This window comes from Mauremys mutica, chromosome 1 (assembly GCF_020497125.1).
Source record: "Mauremys mutica isolate MM-2020 ecotype Southern chromosome 1, ASM2049712v1, whole genome shotgun sequence".
In the NCBI taxonomy this organism is placed as follows: domain Eukaryota; kingdom Metazoa; phylum Chordata; order Testudines; family Geoemydidae; genus Mauremys; species Mauremys mutica.
In genome coordinates this window covers 201,751,030-201,763,794 of record NC_059072.1, presented here as the reverse complement: position 1 = coordinate 201,763,794, position 12,765 = coordinate 201,751,030, and the positions used below count along the sequence as shown (strand labels likewise).

The 12,765-nt window shown below is 45.3% G+C and overlaps 1 protein-coding gene across 2 annotated transcripts in view; it reads right to left on the bottom strand.

The window, feature by feature from the left end:
- Positions 1 to 12,140, bottom strand: part of DOP1B (DOP1 leucine zipper like protein B) — an 88,430-nt gene extending 76,290 nt beyond the window's left edge. For both annotated transcript variants that reach the window (XM_045002436.1, XM_045002437.1), the window contains exons 1-2: positions 12,059 to 12,140; positions 6,249 to 6,415 (exon numbers count right to left, since the gene is read on the bottom strand). In XM_045002436.1, the coding sequence (XP_044858371.1) occupies positions 6,249 to 6,386 (138 nt within the window). In that variant the 5' untranslated portion in view covers positions 6,387 to 6,415; positions 12,059 to 12,140. The remainder of the gene's footprint in view (positions 1 to 6,248; positions 6,416 to 12,058) is intronic.
- Positions 12,141 to 12,765: the final 625 nt, after the last annotated feature.

The window sequence follows — 12,765 nt, the reverse complement described above, 5'->3', positions numbered from 1 at the left end:
TCTTAAAGCTGACATGTTCTGGCAATGAATTTTTAATGCCCAGAAAGAGACCTCCTGCACAATGAAGGCCACAGAATCTCACGCACGCACTCCTGTATCAAACCTGTGTCTGAGCCATTGAAGGCCTCAAATCATGGTTTAAAGACTTCAACATGAAGAGAATCTTCCAGCAAATGACCCGTGCCCCACACTGCAGAGGAAGGCGAAAAACCCCCAGGGCTTCTGCCAATCTGCCCCGGAGGAAAATTCCTTTCTGGCCCCAAATATGGCGATCAGCTAAACCCTGAGCATGTGGGCAAGACTCACCAGACACCCAGGAAAGAATTCTCTGTAATAACTCAGATCCCACCCCATCTAACATCCCATCATAAGCCACTGGGCATATTTACCACTAATAGTCAAAGATCAATTGCCAAAATTAGACTATCCCATCATATCATCCCTTCCATAAACTTATCAAGCTTAGTCTTGAAGCCAGATAGCAGCCTGAAGTCTTTTGCCTCCACTGCTCCCCTTGGAAGGCTATTCCAGAACTTCACTCTTCCGATGGTTAGAAACCTTTGTCTAATTTCAAGTCTAAACTTCCTGATGGTCAGTTTGTTCTTTTTAATAATTTATAACCCCCTTCACACATGCACTCAGGATACCACCTAAACCTACGCTTTTCCCTACCTATCATTAAATCCACAGACTGCTCTCATATCCCATCACTACTGACAATACCCGTAGCAAGACCATCCCAGTGCCCTTCTCCTGACACAGCCTACACAATTCCATATTGAAATGATGCCAGACAAACCTCAAGGTACATATGAACCTCTTTCCTTTGATCACACATGTGAGGGAGGGTTCAGACCCAGATTTCCTGACATCATCTCAATCACAGCTCTGTAATGCTCCTCAAACTAAACCCAAGATCTCCTCATATCACAAACACATCGCTACCAACCAGCACAGCTACACCTAACATGGTGACTGCAGCTGGAACGCAGGCAGATAGTTCCCAGTGGCTCTTGCCAGCTCCAGGGGGCAGAGGTAAGATTGGATGGATATTTTACTTTGTAAAATATCTCGTATTTCCTTGTTTTCAGAAGTCTGAATTTTGCTGAACTTGACCTTTTTGAAGGGCACAAGCTAGCATTGGGCAACCCTAACTTTGCATAATAAAATTTTAGATCATTTAATTAAAAATATTTTGGTTATAAACATGTATGTTAAAAGCACTAACATTACTGATGTTCCTACACATAATGAACCAGCACCAGTTTCAGTAAAAAACTGCTGTTAGAGGCAATCAGCTGTAACTTTACAGAACCTCACCCCATTCTGTTAGCACACAAAGGCAAAATCTGCAATAGCACAATTACATTTTGGCACCAGGACTATTAAAAAAGGGATTACCAAACCCTGTACACTGCAATCTGTACTGAACATTCTAAATGCAGGCATTCATTTTGTTAGTTAGCAACAAAACAATATTTTCCTAGCAGTTAACACACACGTGTATATAGACAATCAAAACGCTGGTAAAAGCACTACTCAAGAACAGGAATGAGAAAATCTTATTTCTAAAAACACATAGTGGACTAAAAAGGTATACAAGCCTCATGAACAGTTTGTCAAAATCACTGCTGTGAAATAATCTCTTTCCACAAAACCTTGTATATTTCGATTATACAGGCCATGAGCACTAGAAATTACAAGTCTGACAAAACAGATTAAGGGAATAAGGATACAGAATTTACTTTAAGAGTCATTAATTTGACTCAAAGTAAATTCTGTATTCTTAATCTATTTTGTCAGATTTGTAATATGTAGTGCTCATGGCCTGTATTTAATTTGACTCTTAAATCTGGTTGTACTGTACATCCACAGTATAGGAAATAGATGTAAAGCTGTTTAAATCCCAGGAAATGCACTTACGTCAAGGATTATGTCTTCAAGTGATACATAAGGAGAAAGAACACATGAAATTCTAACCAACAAAGATCTCATTTTCATGCTAAAGAGAAATATGGAGACTTGCCTATAATTTAAATGTTTTTTCATAATTTTCCCATGAAACATAAACAAGTCTTTAAAACACTGACAAATGTGTCTATTTAATTTTTGGTAATTAACACAGTCCACTTCCATCCTCGACTTCCATGTATTTGGAATAGACCTTTTATAAACATAGTAAATTATCTTCTACAGTAGTGCTTGAAAAATCCACTTGTAAGTGGCAAATGGAAAGTCTTCCCTGGCAATCATGGGGTCATAAATCACCAATTTCTGCAGACTTTAATTTTTCATTATAAAAAATGGATTGTCACAGTTTCAGGGCAACTGCAGCTATACTGCTGCTCCAGGTCCACTCCAGCACCTAGACACGTCTCAGACCTCCAGCTGTCACCTGTCTCTGGGAAGGGTCCTGTGTCCTACTCCCTTCTGACAGGGGATTTTAAGACTGCACAGCTGCCTGACATACTCTGTGATATCCACAGCAACCCAGTCTGCCTTAAGGCCAGCATCTAGGCTGAGCTTTCTCTCCAAGGGCTATGAAAGGTGTGATTTACCAGTAATCTGAACAGCTCTTTCTAAGCAAGCACTTTTATTCTTAGGGCAAAAGCATCACAGAGAAAAAAAACAAAAAGATTTTAATGCTCACAGGAATAACCCATCTTTCACTTGGGGCATTTGGTAGACCACTTCTAACTAGGGTGACCAGATGTCCTGATTTTATAGGGACAGTCCCAATATTTGGGGCTTTTTTTATATAGCCGCCTATCATCCCCGTCCTGATTTTTCACACTTTCTATCTGGTCAACCTACTTCTAACCCTTCAGCAAGAGTTGAAGTCTCACCTCTTGGACACAAAGTCTTGTCCATTTGTTGAATCAAAATCAAAGTGTCTGTTTAAAGTCAGCTTTTTATTAAAAAAAAAAATTTGCTTTGTCCCCCAGCCTCCAGAAAACAAGTAAACCAGTCATTCCCATGACTCCCGAGAAGGCTAAGCTTCAAAGCACCGCCTCTTCCTTAACACACACAAATACATATCACTCACACTGATACCAAGGAATATTCTACAGCTAATACTGTCTAGCCCGTCTCAATATAATGGCTATTTCATGTTCACGCATTAAAACATAAAATACAACATGGTGCCCAAAAATACTGCATGTGGTTGCAGTATCTGTCACACTGATCTCTAATCCTTATGGTTGCAACAAGTGTATTAAGAACATTAAATGAGGTAGGGCTGTATTTCTCAGTCTGCAGACTACTCTAGTACCACTGCTGCTCAAGTTTTGTCAAGCAGCAACAGATTAAAATTAACAGAAGTCTAGTCGGCTTCACTGCTGCTATTCAGAACCCTGGGGGCAACAATGAAATCGCAAAGAACCACATCAGCTTCATGCTGCTACTGCTTGGTAAGACTGTAAGCAAAGCGAGACACTGGAGATATTCACAGAGGAGAAGCACAAAAAAAAACAGCAGGCAGTGGAAAAGAGTGAGAGCTGCATAGACCTCTTTTCTCCCCTTGCTTCACCACAGCCATGAAGCTGGATGAGGCATACTGGAGATCTTCTCCCCTTAACCCCTCATCCCTACAGGCTTACTTTCTTAATACAAGAAGAAGTGGAGATTCCAATGAAGTTGAACGGCAACAAGTTTATACAGCCTCCCCCCCAAAAAATTATTTTGTGGAATTCACTACTGCAAAAAATCAGTGAAGCCAAGAGCTTAGTAGAATCTAAATCAATTTATAAATCAAAATATAAGAACATTAATAACTGCATCAAATAAGAGAAGATTAAAAAGTTAAGAGATATTAACTCTGATGCTTCTCCCAAACATCTCCTTGCCATCATTCATGCTACCTGTTATGCAGGAAGGATCTCCCCGAGTTCATCAGCAAAGCTCCCCATTCTTTTCACATTCGAGTTCCTTCTGAACACCCACCTATCATAATGCCTATAAGAAACTTGTTAACCATCACTGTCATGCTTAGAGTATAACTGAGTATAAATTTGCATGTCCATTTTAAAAATACATTTATTAACATAACAGTATTTGTTGCTTCCCTCCACAGTACCTGCTCTGTCTCTTTAGGTTATAAAATCCCTGCCCAGGGAACTGCACTGCCTATATAGGGAAAAAAACAGACACTCCATGGGCACTCCTAGAACTGAACAGTAATTAATAATTATGCTTCAGGCATAAGACAGCTAGTAACTGCTTAGGCAAGAGAAAACTTTCCTTACATGCAGATTATTCCATAATTTTCCAATCAATAGGTGTTTTGGGCCTTCGTCTGAGGCTATACCAGATGCTTCAGAGAAGCTACAGGACTAGAGAAACCACTGGTCTGATCTGGTATAGCAATTCTTATAACCCCAAGAAGATTAAGTCTAAAAAATACCAGGGCAGATGGACTGACATAACAGATAAAAGCTTTTTGTTTGGTTTGCAGTCTACTGCTGAATGTTTTGTCAGTTACATATCTGAGCAAGAGTTTTCAGCTAATAGATGTCAGCTGGCCCCAGTGAGCAAGACCAGCCAAGGTAAAAGATCAGAGCTCATCTCCCTCCACATGCAAGTGCCCAGTGACATCTGGAAATGATCAGTGGATCTGTCTGAAGGTCCCAAGTTCCCCTCACATCCCACAACCTCGCTCTCACAGCAGGGACTAGCCTATCAGTCCAAAAAATGAAGATTTGCCGAGGCTGCGAGGGTATAACTAATAACTCATGCAGCCCAGGTAGCACCATCCAACTTCTCTCTCCTGAAGATAGCACACACTGCAGGTAGTTAGTAAACCTACTAACTCCACTTTTTGCACAGCTTTGGGGTTCTGTTAGTAAGGGTTACACAATGTAGCCAAAGCAGGTTATATTGGTAAATGTGCAGTTTTGCTAGTATAACTGCATCAACATTAGGGGCTTTTGCGGACATATCTGAACTTGGAGATCTGCAGTTTCCACACCTGCTTCTCCTGCTTTAACTGTAACCTTTGCAATGATATAAACAGATTTCTCATTTTCTCCTCCTATATATACACAGATAATCTTTTTCCTCCTGTGTATATAGTAATTATTAAAATAGTTTACTCCTGAGGGAATTCTGCACCAAAAAATTAAAATTCTGAGCACAATATTTTAAAAGTCTGCAAATTTTATTTGTCAATAAATAAATACGGAGGCTCCAGCATGGCATGGGGTGGTCTGGGTGCAGGTGGATGGGGCTCGGCAGAGGGTGGCCCGGGTGTGGGGAGTGGCCTGGCTGCAGGGGGAGTGAGGCTTGGTGAGGTGGGGATCCAAGTGCACCTGGTTGGGGTCCAAGCAGCTGGGGCTGGAGCTCGTCACTGTAGGGGTTTAAGTGTGTGGAACTCAGCAGGGGGTGGTCCGGGTGTGGGGAGTGGCCTGGGTGCAGGGGGTGGTCAGGCTTGGCAGGGAGGGCCAGGTGTGAAGAAGGTGGGGCTCGGTGGGGTGGAGGTTCGGGTGAGGAGGGTTCAGATGTATGGGACTTGGGCAGACAAGGGAGCAGCTCCCCATACAATGACCTCTCCTCCCCCATGGCCGATGGGGGCAGGAAGCAAGGGGCGAGAGTTGTGGAGCCAGGAGAGGTTTCTGGGGGTAGGTCTGACCACTTTCCCTGCATGGAATGGCTGGGACTGGAATTCCTCACCCAGCCCAGCCAGAACTATCAGCTGAGCTCAGTGCAGGACAGGAGGCCCAGATAGGGCTGGGAAGGGCCAGAAGCCTGGGGCTCTGGATGCAGGAGGGCTCCAGGTGAGGCAGAGTGTGTGTCTGGATGCACAGGGAATGGGAGGATGGGTCTAACTGGCCCTGGTCAGGGCTTCCCCAGCCACGCAATTTACCTCTCCGCTGGCTGTTCCAGGTGCCCAAAATAACACGCCCTGCTGCTGGGGAGGGGCACATGACCACTCTTGCAGCTTCCTTTTGCTTCCCTGTCAGAAAGTCATTTCTGCAATGGACATGAAGTCTGCACGTGCGCAGTGGCACAGAATTTCCCCGGGAGTAATAGCTGCATTAACCGTAAAAACGTTTCTGGTTTTGTTTTTTAAAAACAAACTTCCTACTATTTAGTCAGCCTATAATTGTTCGCCAAATTGTTTTCTGGGCTTCAACACATTATTAAAGAGATCTTTAGCTGTCCTAGTCTCAAAGCAAGCAACAAAGAGTAACCCAAATAAAAACAAAAACAAACAAAAAAAGCCCCCAAACACTTCCAAGATATAATACCTTATTGAGTTTGCCAAGTGAAGATATGAGATCTGCCCATTCGCTTGAAGATTCAAAATTCCTCAAAGCTTTTTCAATTACTGAAGAATAATTTCTGTATCTGTAGTCCCTGAACAGCTCCTGCTCTTCTGGATCCATCTTGGGTCCTCATAGCAAGCCAAAACTGCCTGGCAAATGAAAATGAATAATACACTTATGAAAAATTAACCAAGAATTAAATATTGACAAAGCCTACACCTGAAAAGATTGCAAGGGTGTAGCAAGTAAGCAGACACGTTTGAAAGGGAACTGTAAACAATTTAATTTAAAAAACCAAGTTAAAAGTAATTTAAGGCATGACACCAATTTCCCATTGCCAGCATTTGTGGTTTTTCCTATTTTTAGAAATGCTCTGTCCTATGTCTGAGTGTGTCTTTTATACAGTAACAGTAGGGGAGAGTAACTACACAGAAGAACTCATTATACACAAAGTAAATAAACTGGGGAGGAATAAGGGAGGGAGAGGAAGATATTTTTCCAATTTTTTTAGTTATAGTAATTGATGGCATTATCTGCAGCAATAGAAAGTAGAAAATCATATTTTAGTGTGAATTTTTAAGTATGTGCCAATTCTCATCATTTTATTTCAAGTCTCTCAATATTTCGTGTTTCTCTTAAAATCCCCAGCTCCTGGAGTTGTGCAAATGTGAGAATATCAGTTCTCTCTTTTTTAAAAAACGTTGAGTCTTCATGGTTGTAGAACAAAGCCTTAAAACATTACCTGAGTGCATACCAAAGGCTCAAAAACCAGAAGTAAGTTGAAAGAATGTAAAACTTATTTTTTTTAGAATCTCATGATTTTTAGACCCATCTCATAGTTCTGGGGCTCCTGACTCACATTTCAAACAGCTGGGATTGGCAATTCTGACAAACTCACTAAAAAATGTTCAGTGACAGGCTCCTATTTTAGTCATTAAAATAAGTCTGTATCTGAAAACAATTCTAATCAACTTAGTCTTTAAAATGTTGGTAATTAAGGGACAAGTTCTATTCTCCCCCCCCCCAATCAAAGATAAAGATTTTCCCCTCCACCAGTGCGAAACAGCGATTCCTGGTTTTCAGAGCTTTAAGTACAGGTGCATTCAACATTCTGGAAAGGTATATGGCACCGCCAGCCAATATTAGCCCTGCGTTAATGAAGTTTCTTGGCAGTGAATACATTAGGCCTCATCTTCACTACAAAAAAAGGTCTGTCCTTAATTGGTAATAGAGAAGACCAGGCAATCTGTAATTTTCACACATTAGCTGGTTGAGCTTTAACCCAACCTGTTAACACATATGAAAACTACAAACTACCTGGTTTTCTCTAGGATTTTATGCTGAATTAACTAGTTTGAGTTAAGAATACACACTTTCTTCCCCTCTCCAGCAAATATACGGCCTTAGAAAGTGACAAATTATGAACACTTGAAACGATAACATGAAACTAATTTATATTTCATATTTCAAACCCATTTTTTAATCCTCAAATAGCAATGCATGAAAACAGGAATGAAGATGTGGTTACTACCTCACTATCGGTTAAGAAGTTAAAAAGCAAAATTATGTGCCATCCATCCAGGCTATGTCTAGACATACACTTACTGCGCAGCAAGCTGGGATGTAAATCTAGAGCACTCCAGCGTGCTGTGTACTAGATCTCCACGTGGACCCTGCTCTTCCACCTTAAAAGTTCCCTAGTGATCTCTGACATACGCTGTTTCAAAGCTATCTATTCAGAAGTGGTACTTTATGACTGGAGAAGTTTGTGAGTGGGCTTCTATGATAGGGTTGCTTGTGATAATGGCAGGGGCGGTGGTGGTGGTGGTGGGGGGGGAATGGACAGGGCTCAGCAGTCCTAAGTGTCTCTTCTGAATCAAGTTGGATGTTCTTAAAATTCTCGTGCTTCAGGGCTTCAGTCAGTCACCTGCAGAGGTCAGGAAGGAATTTCCCTCTACTCCACCTCAACAGTCTATTTTTTGGTCTCCTTCCTCTGAAGCATCAGAGATGGCCAGCTGGAAACAGGATACTAGATGCAGGAAGCTAGTACTCTGAAGAGGTACTGAGTATTCACTTTCTCAGGTGTCTGGCTGACTGGTTCTTGCTCACATGCTCAGAGTCCAACTGATCACCTACCATATGTGGGGGTCAGGAAGGAATTCTCCCTCAGGTCAGACTCGCAGTGCCTTAAGGGTTTTCCACCTTCCTCTAGAGCATAAGGTATGTGGGTGCTTGCTAGATTCATCTGGGTATATCTCACTTAATTCAGGGGCCATGGGCATTGGTGCAACTTGGTCCCATCTATCTTTTCCCTATGGCACATAACAGTTTAGTCTGGGAATTGTAATACCATGGTCTAATTTCAATTGCTGGGTTATGTTTGTAGCCTGTGATATACAAGAGGCGCAACTAGATGATCTGGTAGTCCTTCTGGCCTTAAATTCTATGACTAGGATACTTGGGCCTGGTCTACACTAGAAAATTAGGTCAGCAAAAACTACATCACTCAGGAGTGTGAAAAATCCAAACCTCTGAACAGCATATTTAAACCAATCTAAGTCCCCATGTAGCCAGCAGGGAGGTGGATTACCTACACTGACAGAATAATTCCTCCCATAAGTGTAGCTAGTGTTTACGCTGAAATATTACAGCGACACAGCTGTAACGTTTTAAGTGTAGATAACCCCACAGATTTATAGTATGCAAGCAACTTTATTTATTATTACCTAAAATAAAGAATGCCAAATAAATCTTAATTATTTTTTTTTTTTAAGAGTTTAGATTTTTCAGGCCCAATTCTCTCTCTCTCTCATTGTATTACATCATTTAGAAGTTAGAATTGTCTAGAGTGATGCTAAACATAGCAATGCCAGCTTTAACTACTAGAATCAGGGTGCCTGCACTGCTATATATTAAATGTGACTCCAGTCCTGCATCCTGTGTCACTGTCCTCTGAGGTAATATAGAAAATACAAACTACAAATAATAGCTATACCAGCAAAACACACCTAGCGTGGACACAGCTATACCAGCAGAACTGCACAATTTTCCTAGAATAAAACTGCATCTGAGTAGATTTGGATTGGAATTCATTCTGACGGACACTTTATGATCAAATTATAAACACATTTAACAGTGACTGATTTTCATGGAATCACAAATCATTTTCTAATTATAAAGATGTACCTATTGCTCTCAATGGAACATTTGCCATCAATAATCCATTTTTGTACTTATATGTTTAGTAGTAACACTCTCTCATCCTATATAAAGTACCTTCACAATGCATGTCAATTTCAGAAATAATAAGGGTATTTATCCAAAAGTACGGTAATGTGTCTTGTGGAGAAAGTAAATAGGGAAATGTTATTTACTCCTCATAACACAAGAACTAGGGGTCACCACATGAAATTATTAGGCAGCAGGTTTAAAACGAACAAAAGGAAGTATTTCTTCACACAAAACACAGTCAATCTGTGGAACTCTGTGTCAGAGGATGCTGTGAAGGCCAAGACTCTTTTAAACCCTATTATAACCAGATAAACTCGTGGAGGATAGGTCCATCGATGGCTATTAGCCAGGATGGGCAGGGATGATTTTCCCTTTGCCAGAAGCTGAGAATCAGCAACAGGGGATGGATCACTTGATGATTACCTGTTCTGTTCATACCCTCTGGGGCACCTGACATTGGCCACTGTCGGAAGACAGGATACTGGGTTAACTAGACCTTTGGTCTGAGTCTGACCCAGCACAGCTGTTTTTATGTTCTTAGTCATCTAAATATTTCTGAAGGCAATTGGAGTTGTGTAGCTAGATGTCAACAAATTTACATTCAATTTTAATAAATGCAAAATAATATTTTAATGAAGGTATAAATACAGACAGCAACAAGTAATTAAATAATACTTTTTATCAGTGATCCTAAAGCCCACATTCATTGCTAGAATGGATGTTAAAGATAAATGAAAAAGTACGTAGACTGAATAAGTTATATAAAGTAATTTAGATATTTCCTCCCATTTTTATCTATCTTAGATGAAGGACAGACAAAAACAATGTGTTTTGTTTTAAAATATTACTTTTAACCTGAGGTGCACCTTTAATACTTGTGGCTGATGTTTATCAAGCAAACCTTTATCTATAGGCAAGAGGGTTTTTGTCCAAACACACCACAACTTGGCTTAAGCGTCTCTGTTCTCTTTCCATTTCCCCTATTAATAATGACAATGCAGCATATGTGCAAAGTTCCAACCACGCATCACTGTGCAGACTGCAGGGCAGTTTTGCTCACCAGGAGTCAGGGGCTCCATTTTCCTGGGTGCCAGACTGGACACCATGATTTGGGCAGAAGTTCACCCAGATCCAGTCAATACCATGGGAGAGAAGAAGACCCTGCAGCATCTATGCAGCAAACAGGGCCCCACAGCACTCTGCCACAGCATCTGCCAGCCAAGCACTATGGCAAAGACCACAGCTGTTACAACAGCCTGCTGATGCTGCAGGGAGGGGAGGGTGTGAGCTGCGGCATCTCAACAGTCTGCACTTCTGCACTAGAATACACACACATACATACATACATCCTTCCTCCCAGACACACACACAGATCCAGGGCCACCCAGAGGATTCCGGGGGCCCGGGGTCTTCGGCGGCGGGGGGCCCCTTCCGTTCCGGGACCCGCCGCCGAAGTGCCCCGAAGACCCGCGGCGGGAGCCCCCCGCCGCCGAATTACCGCCGAAGTGGGACCCGCCGCCGAAGCGCAGCCCGGTCTTCGGCGGTAACTCGGTGGCGGGGGGGGGGCCCGCCGCAGGCCTTCGGGGCACTTCGGCAGCGGGTCCCGGAACAGAAGGGGCCCCCCGCCGCCGAAGACCGGGCTGCGCTTCGGCGGGTCCCACTCTCCCCCCCCGGCCCCAGCCTCTTACCCGAGCGCGTCTCCGGCGGGGCCTGAGCTCCGCCCCGCTCAAAGCAGCGTGGTGAGGGGGCGGGGCTGGGAGCTCAGCCCGGAGCTCGCAGCCCCGCCCCCTCCCCACGCCGCTCTGAGCGGGGCGGGGCTCAGGCCCCGTTGGAGCTCCCAGCCCCGGCCCCTCACCACGCGGCTCGGATCGGGGCGGGGCTCAGGGGCTCGGCCGGAGACTCGGCGCTTGATGCGCTGAGGCTCCCGGAGAGGGGCGGAGGCGGGAGCCTCCGCTCTTCTCTTGGGGGCCCCTGCGGAGCCCGGGGCCAATTGCCCCCTTTGCCCCCCCTCTGAGCGGCCCTGCACAGATCCCCTGCCTCTCATACATAGATTTGCACACACACAAGACTGGCCATACTGGGTCAAACCAATGGTCCACCCAGCCCAATATCCTGTCTTCCGACAGTGCCCAGTGCCACGTGCTTCAGAGGGAATGAACAGAGCAGGGAAACCACTGAATGATCCTGTTCTGGCAGGGGGAGGCATCGGGAGCCCCGGGGCATGGGGCTGCGCACACACACACTCCTATACACACACAGACACCTCCTCCCCCCCCGAGATGCGCTAGACACACGCGCACACACACACTCCTATACACACACAGACACCTCCTCCCCCCCCGAGATGCGCTAGACACACAGACTCCCCTGTACACACGAGACCCCTAGACCCACACGCAGCGGTGGCTACACACATACACAACTCTCACACTCCCCACCCCGGACACCCCGCACCGGCTGGCAGGGCGGGGGGGGGGGCCACACCCCGCTCTCCCCGCGGGTCCCAGCCGGGGCGGGCTGGAGGCAGCAGCCCGGGACGGGGGGGGGAGGAGGGAACCCACCTGGCGAGGCGGCGGCTCCGGCCGGGCACGGACGCTGCTGCCGCTTCCCTGCGACGTGTCTCTACCGGGGGCGGGGCCAGTCCCTCAGTTTCTATGGTAACCTGGCGGGGCGGGGTCTCGCTCCTGCGACCGGGGACCCGCCCAGCCCTGGCGGCTCCGCTGCGGCCAGCTCGGGAAATACCACTCTGGGACTGGGGAGGGGGGAGCTTCAGCCGCCGGAAACGAGGAAGTCCGGTCCACCTTCCCTCCCCGTCCTTCCCCGCTGTCAGGGATGTGGCGCTGCCTAGATTCATCATGATTACATTGGAAAGTGTACCCCCCCGTAGGGCCAGGGTAAGTGGTACATTCCGGTAGCCACGGCTGTGTGTCTGGCGCCACCTGCCGGCGAAGGAGGGGAAGCGCAGCGGAGCGCCCCGCTACTGCCTCTGCACAAAAGCTGGAGCCGCCCCTGGGGCCGCTGCTGGGCCGGGGTAGCGCCCGTTCACACCGGTCCCGCGCGCCAGCTGGCTCTGGGGTGGGTAGTGCATGTTGCGGAGCGGGTGCCAAGGCCACCTTTGCAGAGGAGAGGGGCGTTGTTCGTATAACACAAGCAAGGGCAACGCTGCCTGCTGTAATGATCGGCAGTGACATAACCAGCACATTGAAACAGCCATCACTGGGGATTCAGGTTTCAAAGTGTCTGTATCAGCAAAAACAACAAGGCGTCC